Below are 16,249 nucleotides of genomic sequence, written 5' to 3' on the forward strand. Positions count from 1 at the left end.
TCGCCTCGCGCACGAAAGCACGAGAGCATACGTTGATGCCGTGCTACACGGTCCAAGGTGCAGCAGACTGTGTAATATTGCCCAGGATGAAGATTCCTGCACGTCGCAAACCTTTCTTGGTTCAAGTATTTTCAGATGCCAGCTTCTTGGTCGGCGAAATTCTGACCTTTCCGGTCAAGGAGTCGACGCAGAAACAACCCAGCCCCGGAAGACCAAAAACCATACCGATGTATGCCGCCGCTTTTGAACTTGAAAGCTTCCAGGAGATAGAATATCAAGATCGTGGCATCGTATATCTCGGGACCAGGTCAGATATTCTCCTCGTCACCGGTACTGACGCAAACCTAGGAGGAAATACATGAGAGTGGGTGTGAACGTAAGTACACCAACTCGGAGAATTTCGTTTTCTCGAAAGGAGTTTACCGGTTGCCACAGGATGCCAGTTTTAATGTCTACATTTGATCAAAAAGACTTCGAGTGAATACGTGTAGAATCGCTGTACTCCCATGTTTGGGCGAACACCTTCATGTCACAGTTCCTCAACATCCATCATCAAAAGTCAGAGAGAGACACCTGGCTCAGCTGTGTCATTATTATCTCTGTTCAGGATATGTATAACATGTCCAGGTCGCTCCTAGACTCTCTTGAGTAGAGTAGAGGTCGGTGACAGCGCACTCAGCCGGCACACGACTATGAACTATTCTGCATGCGCTTGAGACGCTCCTCGGCGGCCCTCGCTCTCCTCTCCCGATCGAGCTTCATCCGCATCTCAGGAGTAAGGCCCCTAGCTTCTTCTACCCTCTTCTCTTGCGCGGTCTTCGTAGACGCTATAGCCGCTAGACCACCAGACTTTGGCTTCCTGCCATCAGCCTTGGGCCCTTCGACCCGTAACCTCTCTTCCTCGGCACGCCTTCTTGCTGTCTCCTGTTCGTCCTTCTCTTTCTTATCTCTCTCGTCGCGCTTTTCAGCATCTGCCTTACTAAGAGGTGCAGGTACGCGCGCGGCCTCCCAATCCCACTTGTCCTCGCCAAGCTCCGATCGTGCGACACGGAAGGCGTCTCTTGTTGACCTGTCTCCTGCCAGTTCGAACGCGGTCTTGCCATCTTTGTTGGTGATCAGAGGCGATGCATCGCCACGTGTAATGAGGCCGAGAACTAGAGGCGCAGCATTTTGATGAGATGCCAAGTGTAGGGGTGTTGGTGAGTGGTGATTCTGGTCTGACGGCTGAAACTGGAAGTCGGGAGACACATCATTTGTCTTGAGGTAGGACAATAGGGCTGGAAGTTTCGAGCGCCGGATGAACGCCTGGATCTGTGATGTGTGTAATAGCGCAGTCTCCTCTTCTTCTGTAAGCTTCGGCTTCGTGGGCTTCGGAGCGGCAGTCTTCGCAGGAGTAGGGGTCTCGGATTTCGGTTTAATCTCGTCCTCGGGGTTGATTTCTCTGACTTTTAGTCTTGTGAGCTCGATGAAAGATCTCATCAACTCGTTCTGTGTCGCTCTCCGCGTGCTGAACGGGAAGCCTCGTATCCTAGCATCATTGTGTTTCAATATTTGCCCATCGTACGGTCCGAACAGCGTTCTTCGATTCGTCGCCCCCGTTGCTCGAATGAAGAGAAGCTCAGACGTATCGAGCAACCCTTTCCATTCCTGGAGAAGATTGCGTACATCATCCACCAAAGCCTGTTCATTGTACCGACGAATACTAGCACCAGCCGAGTGGGCATTTCCCTTGGAGTTGTCGTTGGCTGATTGCGAACCACCCTGCTTTCGTCTAGTCGTATATCGATGGAATGTCTTGTGAGCAAGCACAGTTGCTTCGCGATTCATTGCGCCTGCTGAAGACTTGTTCTGTCGCGGCGGCAATGCTACGACCATGGCAGCGAAATGGCCACCACCAATCATGCACAAGAAGAAATGAGGCCCTGTGTACGCCGCTGGTGGCGGTGCTGTGCCGTCCTTAGAGACCTTGGGAGCGACTATTGGGTCCAATTGTTTCTTTCTGACGACTTCCACCAGCTTCGTCTCGTCGCGCTGCTCTTCGGGACTGAGGATAGCCCTGTAGAGGCCAAAGTATGTATTTGACGGGAGAACTGGTGAACTGAACCATATCAGAGGCGGATTACCCTTCCCGCTACGTCGTATCGTGTCTTCGTCATTGTAATCTGCGGCTGGCAATGCGTACTTGTCGACGAGCGTCGCCTGCTTCTTCAGCAGTGCTGTGAGTGTGGATTCCTGGCCATCTTCATCCTCAGACTCTTCCGAATCTGAGCCCGATAGACTCTCATCAAGGTCCCCGATCAACTTCTCGAATTCTTTCTCGGATACCGGTTTTGCGCTGCGCAGCTTCTGCTTCAGATTGTAGTGGTGCCAGTCGCATTTCTGATGGCTTCGCTGATCGATGACGGTGGGAAAGGTAACTCCGCAAAGGGAGCAGGCCTGTGAGCCGACGGAATCGGAGGAAGATGTGTATTTCGAGGGAGGCGACGGAGGGGCCTGTTCGAGTATGGAGGCGTCTGGCTTAAGGGAGAGCGTTGTAAGGACTTCTTGGGGAAGATCATAGACTGCGACTGGATTAGTTGACGATGGCGGGGTAGTAGTTGCAGAGAAGACGAACCGTAGAGAGGCCGCTTGAGAAGATCCGATGTATTGTTCGAAGCCATTTTGAGCTGTCTGACAAGCCCTCACGGCGGCTCCAGTTGTTGATTGTAAAATGAGGAGTTGATAGGCCAGTATTGGTGTTCGTTCTGCGCCGTCGCAATGACTTAAAGCTCGGTATGGCGGGGCACTGCATCCAACTGATGACGAAGGGCTGGCTTTCGGAGATGACTCAGCCGGCGAATATTGAAGAGCACACAGGCCACAGGAGTTGGAGCGGGTGGCCGCCACAAAGCCCCGCGATATGTGGCTTGACGGACTCGGTGGGTCCATCTGATCCAACGTTGACAGCCACGTGATGCTACGGAGTGAGGTACGAACACATCAGGACAAGCTTGGCGGGGTTGAGCAGGGGGCAAGGACGAAGCCAGCTGAAGTGACAGTACACTAGGTTGGCGACAACCATCACGTCACCAAGCGTGAATTAGCTCCGTGGACCATGAGTGTGCCAACACTCCTTGGCTGAAGTGCTTCTTTGGATTTCTTGGCAAAGCGAAGAAGCGCTCTGGGCTGCATTGTATGGACTGTCTTACCTGGCTTACAGGCTTGTCTTGTTCCTCCTCTGCGACCTTGTTGCACATTGAGGTCGAGTGTCGGTACTTGTACCACCGTCATCGTCTGTCTTAGGTATCTTATATGGCGCAACTTGCAAGCCGTGCTGCCAGAAACTTGGCCTGCGTCAGTGCACCCCTGGCCAGCTGATGATGTAACTCCACCAACGGTGTAGGAAACTGCGAGGTGTATCGCGACTCCCAATTCTATGTCTCCTTGCTGCACCTCGACTAGCCTTTTGCCAAGACCAGGGAGGACAGGCAAGACGACGGTGCCCGCCTGCTGGATGCAGCTAAGATAGGTACTCTGCTACCTCTGGTCTAAGCCACTATCGTCCCGATGGTCTCCCCTCCCCTCCCTGCTCTGGTGACGGTTCCCTGTCTCTCTTCCTCGTGCAACCTTAGTCGAGCTACAAGTAGCCAAGCTGTCCCGTCATTCTTCCCATTCTGATCTGACTTTCTCTCCTCAACTCAATACAAACCTCGAAGATCGATTGCTCTGATTCATAATATTGACCACTACTACAACTATTCCAACAAGTCAAAACAAACCATCATTCATCATGGACTTCGTCAAGAACCTTGCTGGAGGCAACAGCAACAACAATAACCACAACAACGCAGCCTCTTCTGCTGACCAGCCTGAGAAGAAGGAGTCTGGCGGCTTCATGGACAAGATCAACGGCATGGCTGGCGGTGGGCGTGAGAGCGAGAAGCAGGAAGACGGCCTTGACAAGGGTGCGTGGGCTACTCTCCAAAACACCCAGTTACAAGACTAACATCACTCATAGCTGTCGACTTCGTCCAAGAAAAGTTCCTCGGTCAAGGTCCTCAAGACAACGAGAGCGCTGCTGAGCAGGCCAAAGACGAACAGATCAGCGACTTCATCCGTGGCCAGTACAAGAACACCACCGGCAAGGATATCCCCATAGAGGACAAGGACAAGAAGTACGGCCTGTAAATGCTTCGATCCTTCAGTCGAGCATCGCATAAGGGAGGGGAGCTGCACTCCGCTCGGGTTCATGAAGAAGGCGACCTGGAAATGGCAGCTAGACAAAGTGGACTTGATGAGTGATGGTACTCAACACAACACACTTGGAAAAGGACCCTGGAATGGGCCTTTGAGAATTGTAACTACCTAGTAATACCTACGAAGTCACGACTTTAACGATTATAACCCATGTATACACCCGTCTCATCATCGACTATGATGCTTGGGCCACTATTGAGTTTGACCAATCTATCGTAGGCCTACCAGGTAGCTGCATGCTGTGTAGCTTGCAGATTCGAGAACAATGACCACAAACACCTAGCCTGCTGGGAACAAAACCATTGTATAGGCAATTGAAGAGATTACCTAACTAAGGGTTATGTTTCCACGCACCTAGGTTCTTCGATTCAGCCCTTTGTAGTAGCTTTGTTGTTTCTGGTAACACAATAGCTCCGTCCAAGTATCACAAAGCCAGACTTCTACCATTAATCCTCCAAGATGAAGTATCCGCGCTGCCTGAACATGAACATATGATGAGTCTAAACTACAAGGGAAGCCTAAGATACATTGCTGGTGGTATATTTCTACATAGCCTCTGGTTCGCCATTCCCAAACTGGGGGGCCCTTCAACGATGCCGAAGACGTCAACGAAATCTGCCATAGATCAATTTCAAGATAAGTTCCTTATTGAACCAACATTCAGATCCAAACAACATGTGCTTCACCCAGAAGACCATCCATACAGTATGTGCCCATTCCACAGTAGAACTAATCGAGTGTAAGAAGTTTCTCGCAAAAAGCGACAAGACTGACCGCGATGCCTGCATCATACCTATCTGCCAACACACCCAGGCCCTAGCCACCGTCCTCGGCTTCTGCCACCACTGTGAGGTGGTCTACAAAGACGTCGACGTCTCCACTGTCAGCGCCTCGGAGCTACTTGACAACTACTGGAAGTTCAAGGCCGTACAGAAATGGCACCACCCCGTCGATCCTCTAATGATCCCCGCCTTGGCGCTTACAGAAGCGAGCATGGAGCTTTCCTCATCGTGGTACACCTTCGCACGAAATGAAAAGGAACTGGGGAGAGACATGGTAATGGCTGCTTCCGTGCAGTCACTGGTCCATGCCCTTGGCGAGCCCATCACACACCCTTCTTGCGATCTGTGTCGGAGGAAGCACCGCACGGATGTTTGTCGGATGGCAGTTGGTGGACAGAGGGCGACTGTTAGCTGGGCTACACGTCTCGCCAATGCTGGGGACATCTTCAAGACGTACGAAGTCTCTCATGTGCTGAGCCACACCAGTAAAGCGGAAAATGCGAACCATGGTGATTATGGAGATGAATCGGTCCTCTCCTTGGAAGAGGTTCGGATACCACCGTGAGTCGCTTTCATCTCACAGCCGCTTGGCTCCGAGAGCCCTCCGTCGCGCCGCCTGAACATCCATGAGCGTCGTGAGATTGAGTTCAAGGAACGACAAATATTGTTTGCTGAGCTCGCGGCCAACCACGAGAAGGATATCGAAAGGCTCAAGGAGCAAGCAGAGCTTGAGATCAGAGCAGAGGAGGAGTTCAGGAAAGCGATATCAGCCTCTGATAATGCTACTGGCGTCACCGCCTCTTCTAGCTCGGGTATCTCAACTAATTCACCTCCTTCACCCTTTCCTTCGGATGACATCGCGAATGCCTTCCCGAGCTTTAGTGGTCTTCATTGCGAGACCCCATTGATCGACGATGACGAGTTCGGCAAGGACAGCTCCATCTCACATCCTCTCCGCTATGATGAAAATGCTTTTACAGCTCTGGCAGGGGGCACCAAAATGATACAAGATGTGCTCGAATTGCGTCAAGCTGCGATAGTGAAGCCAGAGAATAGCGTAAACCTGCACTCATACTACGGCGAGATAGGCGACATTGAAGAAGAGAACTCGGAAGATCCGGCAAACCATTGTCCTGCAGACGAAAGAAGCGACACAATCGACGCACACATAAAACTTTATTGGAGTGATGTCACTGGTGACGAATCCTCAACTTCAGAAAGGGACCGTCTTTCAGCCAGCAACGTGAGATTGCCAGATATTCCCCCACTTTCTCCCCTCACGGTTGCTGGTCTCGATATACCATTTGAGAAAGTAGGACTTTCCAAGCCTCGCCCTCGCCCTATCATGCTAATGAAAGTAAATGGTTCACAGTCAAGTCACTCCCACAAGAATCAGGGTTCGGGAACAGAAAATGGCAAGGGTAAGAACGTCGCCGGTCCCGTTCATTCGGGACCATTAACCGAAGCCCCACCATTAGGGCCGGAGATCCGTCAGAAAGCCCCGCCTCGCCGGCCGCGCGGCCCCAGATATTGCCCAGAACACGCTGCTGAAAGAGATCCCGATTGTCACGGATGTCAGGCCGGTTGTTGGGTTGAGGTTGGCTTGCCGCCGGGTGAGCGCGTCGAGGAAGCAGAGCTGAAGCTGATTTGAGGTGAAGGGGGACCAGTTACCTTACACAGGTGAGTGGTCTAGCGTAAGTACTTACATGAGTAGATAGCTGAGATTGTCTAACTGAATTACATGAGGAATTAAAGCGATGCTGTGAGGTGACTTGGACCAAGACGAATCCCGCATTGTAGCAAGACGCTGCTGAGTCACGACTTAGGGTTTAAGACGTCAGAGCAGGACAGCGGGGACTAAATCTAAAGCCCGAGGGAACCAACAACATAGTTTTGCTCCCGATCAGACGAATCCGGGACTTCCAGGGTCTTGCAACATTATTCGAATCATCGAGCTACATACTTCCAGTATAAGTTACGCCCACAACATTCGACAATGATGGGCGAGCTTGGACAAGAGCAACAAGATAAATACGTGGATGGTCCACAGTCACACACGGGGATGCGTGCAAACCAACGCAGAAACAGGAATGCTCCAGTTCTAGACAATACTGGCCAGCATCGCACTGCTTGTTTTACGTGCCGCGCAGCTAGACAAAAGTGCGACAGGCAAACTCCTTGGTCGGTTTTCCCTTCAAACTCTCTTGGCGCACATAGGTGAAGTAAGCTGTCGCTGACGTCGCATGTAGCTCACGATGCGCCGTTCAGGGGCACACTTGTCGCTACCCGCTTAGATCCAACCGAGGTCGGAAGGAAGGAAGCACCAAGTAAGTGACATTGCAATCGTCCAGTGGCCTCCCGAAGAGTCCGCTGACGAAGAGACAGCAAGCCAGACACCGTTCAAAAGCTGTTAGACCGCATCAACGAGAGTCCTGTCCGGGACCAAGTTATTGCAGCCATCATCAACTCATCTAAAGTTCAGTCCCATCCTAACGTCTCAGCTCTAGACTCATTTTCAAGTTTAAGAGACAGTGTACCAGCTCAATCAGATGCGCCAGGAGCAGGGGAAACTCCATGTCCTGCCGTTGTTGAGCAAAGTGAAGAGTCAGACCGCGATGGCCCACCGGACTCTACTCTATCCCCGTGTCCGTGTTCAAATTTGAGAAAGGAGAGCTCCGTCGTGTCTCCCCTTCACATCATGGCAGCTGCTTTTACGACAAAAGACACGAATTCCGCAAATCAGATTATCGACACAGTGGTGCCGCACCTGCCATTCGATGCAGTCGGACGACGCGGCAACGAGAGCTCTATCAACAAACGGCTGATGGAGTATTTCAGTAAGCCGACGCCGGCGGGAACATTTTGTTTTCTATCGTCTGTTGTATATTAACTAATTACGACCTAGCACCTCGCCTGACGCACGACACGGATTGGCAAGTCCTAGCGTCTCAGCCTATCAACAGCACACTGAAGTTGGAGATCACCGCTTGTGACCCTGAAACTGCTCGCCTGGCGGACCAAGACGATGTGTCATTGTACTTTCAGCTGTTCGTATAAGAGGACACTGACTAGTGATTTACTTACCGAGATACCTCACACTCAGGTTCTTCCAGACGCGCAACCCGCATCTGGGGCTATTAGACCCAGATCTTCATACCCCTAAATACGTCCGCTATGCATCCTTCACCCTCTTTTCTGTCATTTGCGCTCTCGGGTGCGCCATTTCGACACGTCCGCGGGATCGAATCCTGTACCCGACCCTGCTCTCCTTGGCCGAAGCCAATCTCGCGTGGTCTATCGCGGTGCCAGTGAGATCGCTGGAGACGATCCAAGCCATTATCGCAATGAAGTACTGGGCACCGATGTATCAGAGACAGGGGGACGATCCTCACTGGCTTCACATCAGTCATGTGAGCTCACCAAGAAGTCTGGGGTTAACTCTAAGGAGACCACTGAGCTGACAACACCGTGTTTCTTCCGTAGGCTGTGCAACTTGCAAAAGAACTCAGAATTAACAAACCTGCCACCATCACTGAGCTTGTCAAAGCTTTATCCACCGACAAAACTATTGAAATGAGAGAGCGATTCTCACGCAATCTTGAAAGGACCCGGCTATATGTGTTCATAGCCGACAAGAGCTTCGGCATCGTCATGGGCCGCTCCCCAAGCGTAGCGTGGAAAGAGCTCCCGCCTTGCCCTTGTCAATGGTGGAGGAAGTCGATGACAACACCTCTTGATCGCATGATTAGTGGCATCATTGAGATCAGAGTGCAGTTGGTGAGTGAAGCCATCTTTCTGGATACTATCTCTCCTATCTCTCTCGCTTTGATTCAGTGTCTGTCAAACAGCCGGAGTATAATGCCGAAAACTGACATCAACAGCTCGAGTCCTTGAAACAGTTAGAGCGGACGAAAAAGACCGCTGCATCCGTTTCAAACTGGCACATAAATAACTACAAAGTTCTTGATCGAACTTGCAAGATCAGGTGCTACGAAAACGACGGGTCGTCTACACCCTCGTTGCCTATCCTAGCCTTTTACATGAAACACAGTCTCATGATTTGCAAGGGAGTTGAAGAGACTTGGGGGAGCAACAGCGTCAACTATTGCCTCGGTTGACAGCAAGGCATTTGAAACCGCACGCCAACTTCTAGATCTCGTTCTGCATGATCGAACGGTTATTGATGTTGGGTTGGGATGGCACAACAACCAGTTTGTGATGGTTGCCCACGCCATGACGGAAATTGTTCAAGTAAGTGATATTCCACCATTCTATGCAAGCCTGCTAGCAACGACTTATGACCTCAGGCTATGAACCGAGGAAATCTATCTCCTACAGATCACGGAGTGGCAGCATCCCAGATCCGAGCCACCTCAACGTGGCTGGAGGCGAAGGCGCAGGCGCTCCCAGCTACATCTATAGCCAGTCTCTACTCCGATCTCTCCAGAGTCTTAGTTTACGGACTAGATGAAGAGACCAGCACCGACACACAGAGAAGGCAGGGCCGCACTTCGAACGAGATCCCTGACTGTTTCATGACTGACTGGTCACGGGCTGTCGACGCGGCCTCTCTGAACCCAATGGATTGGCTCGATATGAGTTTTCTAGGCAACGAAGACTCGTTGGCTGGTCTCGAGAATATTAACTTCAACGACCTAGGCGATGATGGCGCTCTCCGATTCCCATAAGCTTTTCGTCCTGCATCAGTTGGGAGCGGCGAACTTAGCCATCGGCGCCAGAGAACGGGGCCGGTTGTGGATCCTAGCAACTGTGGATGTTAAATATCTAGAAATGGTAAAGGTTTGTCTTCGCTCTCGATGAGGAGAGCAGACAGATAGATCAGACATTATCAACAGCATGATCGACGGTATTCGTCATAGATTAGGTATATTTTCAGCCTTGCGACTGGATTCTGTCACATACGACCATACCCATTGGAAAACTCGGGATCCCGTCCGCTCTCCCATAGATAAGCCAATGAGGGCCGGATTAGTAGTTGGGTCGGTGACGACCAGCGAATACCTGGTGTTGTATGTTTTTGATTTTTGACAATCTTGTTCTTCCTTCCCAGGAAGCTAGATAGGGCGTGTTATGGTCGCGTGGTGCAGAGTGACATATATTTAACTCGTCCGACTCTCCAATACGTTTATTTAAACTTCAATTATAAGACACCGGTTTTAAAAGTAAGTAGTTAGGAAAACGTAATTACTTTAATCTCGACCGGCATTCTATTATCTTCATTAGAGCATAAGGTAGAGAGGTTTGAGAACTTATCTTCAATATAATAATATTAGGTATAATTAATACTATTATCAATAACACTCCCAATAATACTACAGTCGCCGCCGCTACTGCTGCTGCTGCCGCTTCCGCTTCTGTCCTTCTCGAGCCTCGACTTATGTGGTTTATTCATCGCTGAATGCCTTAGGCACAGTGGGATTCAGACGCGGAACGCGGAGCAGACACCCATTTCATAAAAGTATTGACTTCCGCGAAATCAGTAGCAAGACGGCTGCACAAGAGCGTGCCTCACTGTAAAGGCGCCGCGACTTACTTGGTGAAAGATCAGTCGACGCTACCATCGGCACAGCCTTCAAAACTCCCATCAGAAGACTATACGGTATGGCTGATTGACTGGGAATCATCACCACAGTGCTCTCGAACCAGTGTGTATTTAAGACGGACTCGTGCTAGCCTTGCTAGTATACACCTTAAGATGAACGTCAAGATCTCAGGGTCTTGAATCTCTTCATCCAGGTTCACAGTCAACCTCAATGGTCTCAAGGTGAGAAAACTTCAACAGTAATGATAACTCGATGGCTCTAGGTAGCCAAGTACTTCCTGAACGAGACCGCAGCGCCCAAGTTGGTAACTCCCTTCTATCTCACAACTATCGTGTTTGTTCTCATCCAAAGAATTTCTACCTACATCGCTCCATTACCGGAGTAACCCTAAACGCTCGGTCTGTCACACCATGTCTTCAACATCACACGGCAAGAAGCAACGGGATTTAAGATGGGACGGCCTTCCCAGAGAAATCCGACTTCTCATCACACAACACCTGATACAAGAAGGTAGTCCGCTTGCTCCCTTCGCCACAGTATCTCGAGAAATGCAAACGGACATCGAGCGACACAAATTTGCTCGAATCAGACTGACGCCATCACGGCTCCTAATTTCCGTGCTATGATCCAAAGAACTCGGGGTCTCTTCGGGTACATCTGGTTCTGCTTAGAACTGGACGAGTACGATTGCACCGCGTGCGCCCCTCCCCTTGGAGCGAGTACTTCAGATGACTTCACAGAGGGATGCGAGATCAGCGTCACAGATAAATGTCCCATCACCGCGTCATTCCAGTACCTCTTCTCGGTTCTCGGCGAATGGGAACCTCGCGGCGATTTGACACTCGATATTAGTCTATACTCACCCAGCGACTCAGAACATTGGTTCCCATGTCTAACCTTCGTGCCCCCCCCCCCCCCCCCCCCCCACCCCCCAAACGTGCCAATTGATCATGCCATTGAGAAGGCAAGTCGCGAGTATCACGACCCTGAACATGGCTGATTAGACTGCTCCAGACACCTCGCCCCGCCTCCGTTGGCTCTCAGGAAACTGTTCCATCTAATAATGGAGCAGGGACCGACCGCATGATAGTGATCAAGAAGAACTCGGCTGGTGGGATCAACTTCCGTTAGTTCCAGCTGTGACGACTTTGATTCTCCGTCAACAGAGCCGCCGGCGATGGAAACCGGTATCGCTGGCACACATGTTTGCCTGGTTCCCCAGACTCTAGGAACTCCACTGCGAACCGTGGAGGGAATGGGACGATTGAGAGCAGGGCTCTACAGATAGAGCTGAGTTGTTGCTGCACGAAACTCCCTGGCTGACTGGATAAGTCGAGTTGTTGCCTTCTCTCTGCAAGCACACTTTTACTGAAACAGATTCCGCATTTTCCCTGTCTTCTAGAATACAAGCATCTCTTCGAGTCAATCCAACGTTCCAACAAAAGCCTAAGGAAACTTGTAGTTTCTGAGAACTTTATCCAACAGTACCCAGCCAATATACGTCCTTACGGAGACCCTTACGGAGACCACGGCGGGTTCCTTGCGGGCCTTTCGCGAGCCTGTCGGAGCTGTCGGCCATATGCTTGCGCTCGCCAGCCTCAACCTTGAATAACTTGCAGCATCCTACATCACAGACGCGAGCCACTTCTTCGCGATCCGGTCTGAGCGGGCGTGGCCGAAACTCAAATCGCTGACTCTCACTGCAAAGATACGTACGCCCGACAAAGTCGACTCAACCGGGATTAGAGCCCTGGTCCTGGCAGCGGCGGCAGGGGCCGAGAAGATGCCCCGATGAGAAACCATGGATATCTGGAACGGGCGAAAGGGGTCGACTGCGCTTTTCAGGTATCAGGTGTTCCGCAACAAAGGGGAAGCTGTCCTCACTTGGAGAGAGGCACGTTGGAGTTGGCCATGGAACCAGCTGTAATTCAGGCCTGGCAAGCTGTGGCGAAGCAGTATGAGGTTTTGAGACTCAATGTGGTTGTAAAATGGCTGGATGGAGCGATTAACAGATCTCACGGAGATACGATACAGCACTTAGAGCTTTCAAGCCAGGTCATTCGGCCCGTCTCGTTGCAACATATCCAAGTGGAACAGAACGCTTTAGAGGGTGTAGCCATCTTTGAGAGTTAGTGGAAACATGACCGACAAAATGAGAACATAGTCTACGGGCAATAGTTAGTAGCTAGAGGTCGTCATGGTGGACGTTATCCTGTGATATCACCCAAACCCAACCTCAAACAAGTACCTTTTAATCATCACAACATTTATCTTCCCTGACGAATTCGAAGATATCGAATCTCTCATCCACAGATCGTTTCATGAGACCAGGAACTTCTCTGGGCATATCCAATACTTCAGTACTAGCGAGATTACCTGAGAACTGATTGAGCAGTACTGCCCGCAAGGATCATGGAAACTCCCAAACCTGTAAGTTTTCAATCTCATTCAATCATCAAGCTAGCCGTTCACGCATGCCATAAATCGACTCCGAGTCTACGATCTACAAGATATAAGATAGAGATAATCTTCAATGAGAAATACCATCTGTACTGACTACCAAATCCGACTTCATGCTCCATCGTCACCCTCCAACAGTTTTGCACAAACAGCGTACTCGACCCTCGCAACCACCAAGGTCGGGATCTACCCCAGATCAGCGATAATCATGTGACACAGGTACCACAATCCTCAATTTCGATCTACAGTTGTGCTGGAAAGGTTCGGATTAGGGTTTGGGCAAAAAGCACACATGTGATGCGACTTCAGCTTTCGGCGAAAAACGCATCATGATCTACATCAGATCCCCGATCACATTCACGGGCCCATGGACTCCGACTCGTCACCGACTCGAAACTTTTTGGGGGATCGACTTCTGAACAATTCGATCAAAGCTCAAAGGGGGGGAGAGAGAGTCTCCGCCTCTATCCGTAGAAGTGGACCGCCGGGAACGCTTCCCAGGCTATTCAACTTCTTGACGTCATGCTCCGGAAAGTTGAATCTTGACATATCATGGGATATTTCGCAAAGTGATGCTAGGCCAGGTTTACGTGGCAAATGGAACCAGAACCGAAACTCATCAATTGATGAAAGGGTCACATTCTGAACATCAACATGCGAGCCGCGCGGTGTCAGAGCTGCCAAAAGGGCTCGAGCCAAGCCCGACAAGTCAGATCTGTGGGCGGGAACGAGCCTTGTAGACGAGTAGATCGCCGTTGCCATGCTCCCGTCCCATTCGTGCGAGGAGACACTAGACCTGACCACTCTGACTAGAAACTAGGCAGAAACCCTGGGAAAAAAGAGATGCAGAAGCACTTGCTGATCTGTTCTGATGCTTGCTTTTTGCCACCGGGCAATCCGCATCTACAGTTTTCGCGGTCTGCGATTGATCGAGTGAGGGAATACCCGAGCCTGGAAAGAGATCAGCAAAGCACGGGCGATCGTTACCCCTGAGGCTCCATAACATTGACTCGTTGTCGTTCTGTTCCTCCTTTGAGGGTGAGGAAGGGGGGATCATCTTGGAGTTTCCGGACTGCCCAAAGCACATGACTCCCTCTGGCCCACAACACGCGCAGCATTAACTTGGGCCCCTTTCCAGGCTGCAGTATCGGAAAATCGTGACCCCATTCAGGACGTGCGAATTTCAGCGAGTGAAAGAGAACAAGATAACAAGACCGCATACGAAAGACTCTTGATGCCTCGCTTGTGTTCGCTAAGATGGGCCTAGAGCCTAGATCACGTCGCGTCGACAGAGGGTCGAACATTCGGCGGCTAATCGGCACATCGCAACCCTTCAAGGCTGTAAATAGAGTTGTTGAGTGTACTGAACGGCCGATAGTCTCGGAGGGAAGCGCGATTCCTCGCATACGATCTCAGCTGGTCCCTTGGCCTTGGCGGGACTGTCCCTCTGTAGCTGAATGACAGTTTCCCAGTGTTTCATCAACCTGCTTTGGGAAGAAGGCGTCTTCCTCGGAAATGAAGCTCTCATGCCCGTGTGTCTGTCAACCACCAAGGTTGCGTCAATGCGGCCCAAGAATCAAGACGGGCGGCCTCTGCCCTGGCAAGAACCTCAACGCGATGGCAGAGGCCGTCGAAACCTAGAGATGTCGCGGAAGCTGTGCGGAAACTGTAGCGCGGCGTCGTAGGCATGAGCGTTCGAGATACGTCCTTGAGAAGAGTCTGCGGGGAATGGCCCTTGCCGCAGATCTCGGAGACCAAGGCGATCAAGTGGGCTGTGTATCGCGATGGAGTCGTCGAGATTGACCTCGCCACGTTGTCAAGTCACGATGGCGTCGACTGGTCCCGACGCGTTGATGAAACCTCTGCAGACAACGGGCCCTAAACATGCGCGTTCCTGAAATAGGGCATCTGTTCGCGTCTTAGCTCGAGGGAAGCTCGGTTTCTGGGACCATGATGGGATGGCAGAGGCCATGGACCGTGGACCGTGAGCTTAGAGCATAGGCAGTCCGTCTGAGCTCCGTTGCGCTCGGTGACCGGGACTCGATGGATAGCTCAGCTTCGGAAAAGGACACCCAGGCGATCTAGACGAGAAACAGGAGTTTCCCCGCCGCGAGCCGAAGAGGAGAACTTGGATGGACGGATTGATAGGAGCGCATAGCTGGAGGCGTCTTCCATCAAGCCATTGTCCAAGCCATTGTCTTTCTGTGCCACAATCAAGATGGGGTAATGCGTTGCTTAGACATTTATCAAATAACCGGCGGCCGATATGGCGTCTTTCAACGAGGAGTCGGTGTTGTGCCTGTCACGCCTGTGTGTTGTGGTCGCGGGTGTCGTCGTCGTTGTCGTTGGATAAAAGTGTAATTAGTGCGTGTCCAGTGTACCTCCTCGAGGAGCCCGCCAGAGGCGTCGAGTGGGCTTTCAAGCCTAAGAAACAGGGAAAGGCCATGGTTGGTCAATGTGCGGAAAGAGGTCAGGTTTGGACGGCGTTGGCGGGTTGTGTGACTCGCAGGCTTCATGAGGCGTCGCGAGGTGTCCGAATCGAGCGAAGCCGAGCCGGGTTCGGGCGTGTTGCTGGCATGCCGGTGTGCCAATCCCCGTTCGGAGCTGGCGGCCACGCCCTCGGGATTAGCTGCAGGGCCAATTTCCTCGAACGGGCATACACGGGCCGCAGAGTGAGCAGAGAGGCGTCGGTCTTGCTCGTAGCCTCGTGTTTGAGCAACCCGTCCCGTTGTTGAAACATACGCACTGGCATTGACTCTGGACTAAGCCAATTCAAGGGCTGCATTTTCCCAAAGAAGTCGCCTGAGGAGCCAAGCCTGTGGGTTGGAGAATTGACTTTGAAGGCGTTGCCGCTGCGGGAGCTGGTACATGCTGCTTGTGCTAGTTGCAAGCCAAGAAGGAAGCGTGCTGGTTGGTGCTGATGCGGCAAGCCACCGTTCTTTTCCTTCGGGTATGAGAAAAAATCCGGCCGGCTTGATGACAGAAGACGATGGTGTTAGTCTGAGAGAAACAGACGTTGTGGCGGGGAGGTAATCGCGTCGTGGTAGTACGCGGATAGTTCATTGTGTGTGGATGAGCGCGTGCGAGACCCCCAGATAGTGACGGGAGTCATCGACAGTGACGGAGCAGAAAAACGCACGAGGACAGCACGGAGGATGGGGAAAGTTGGGAGAGGCTTGATCGGCTCTTCGTCGGGCTCGGAGCGGC

The 16,249-nt window shown here is 51.6% G+C and overlaps 6 protein-coding genes across 6 annotated transcripts; 5 read left to right on the top strand and 1 right to left on the bottom strand.

The window, feature by feature from the left end:
• Positions 1–440: 440 nt before the first annotated feature.
• Positions 441–2,820, bottom strand: BDP55DRAFT_641898 (ankyrin repeat and zinc finger domain-containing protein). Its single transcript, XM_060573428.1, has 2 exons — positions 2,615–2,820; positions 441–2,561 (listed from the first exon to the last, which is right to left on the bottom strand). Exons 1-2 carry the CDS (start codon positions 2,658–2,660, stop codon positions 691–693), a joined length of 1,917 nt encoding a protein of 638 aa, XP_060437304.1. The 5' UTR covers positions 2,661–2,820; the 3' UTR covers positions 441–690.
• A 949-nt stretch (positions 2,821–3,769) lies between these two features.
• BDP55DRAFT_538887 (uncharacterized protein) lies at positions 3,770–4,167 on the top strand (the record flags this gene model as incomplete). Its single annotated transcript, XM_060567986.1, has 2 exons — positions 3,770–3,944; positions 3,998–4,167. The coding sequence occupies 2 exons, from the start codon at positions 3,770–3,772 to the stop codon at positions 4,165–4,167; spliced, it is 345 nt and encodes a 114-aa protein (XP_060437305.1).
• A 388-nt stretch (positions 4,168–4,555) lies between these two features.
• Positions 4,556–5,801, top strand: BDP55DRAFT_23705 (uncharacterized protein). Its single transcript, XM_060566186.1, has one exon. The coding sequence runs from the start codon at positions 4,912–4,914 to the stop codon at positions 5,581–5,583; it is 672 nt and encodes a 223-aa protein (XP_060437306.1). The 5' UTR covers positions 4,556–4,911; the 3' UTR covers positions 5,584–5,801.
• A 1,213-nt stretch (positions 5,802–7,014) lies between these two features.
• Positions 7,015–9,706, top strand: BDP55DRAFT_625760 (uncharacterized protein; the record flags this gene model as incomplete). Its single annotated transcript, XM_060571525.1, has 9 exons — positions 7,015–7,199; positions 7,268–7,345; positions 7,404–7,855; positions 7,924–8,065; positions 8,122–8,428; positions 8,502–8,795; positions 8,900–9,003; positions 9,140–9,269; positions 9,326–9,706. The coding sequence occupies 9 exons, from the start codon at positions 7,015–7,017 to the stop codon at positions 9,704–9,706; spliced, it is 2,073 nt and encodes a 690-aa protein (XP_060437307.1).
• A 1,286-nt stretch (positions 9,707–10,992) lies between these two features.
• Positions 10,993–12,902, top strand: BDP55DRAFT_699931 (uncharacterized protein; the record flags this gene model as incomplete). Its single annotated transcript, XM_060577904.1, has 8 exons — positions 10,993–11,118; positions 11,172–11,550; positions 11,587–11,632; positions 11,655–11,769; positions 11,993–12,083; positions 12,202–12,335; positions 12,408–12,505; positions 12,553–12,902. The coding sequence occupies 8 exons, from the start codon at positions 10,993–10,995 to the stop codon at positions 12,713–12,715; spliced, it is 1,152 nt and encodes a 383-aa protein (XP_060437308.1). The 3' UTR covers positions 12,716–12,902.
• A 1,909-nt stretch (positions 12,903–14,811) lies between these two features.
• BDP55DRAFT_23775 (uncharacterized protein) lies at positions 14,812–15,963 on the top strand. The gene has a single exon (XM_060566190.1). The coding sequence runs from the start codon at positions 15,175–15,177 to the stop codon at positions 15,775–15,777; it is 603 nt and encodes a 200-aa protein (XP_060437309.1). The 5' UTR covers positions 14,812–15,174; the 3' UTR covers positions 15,778–15,963.
• Positions 15,964–16,249: the final 286 nt, after the last annotated feature.

The sequence above is a fragment of the Colletotrichum godetiae genome (genome assembly GCF_030913485.1).
Source record: "Colletotrichum godetiae strain CBS 193.32 chromosome Unknown BDP55scaffold_1, whole genome shotgun sequence".
NCBI classification, from domain to species: domain Eukaryota; kingdom Fungi; phylum Ascomycota; class Sordariomycetes; order Glomerellales; family Glomerellaceae; genus Colletotrichum; species Colletotrichum godetiae.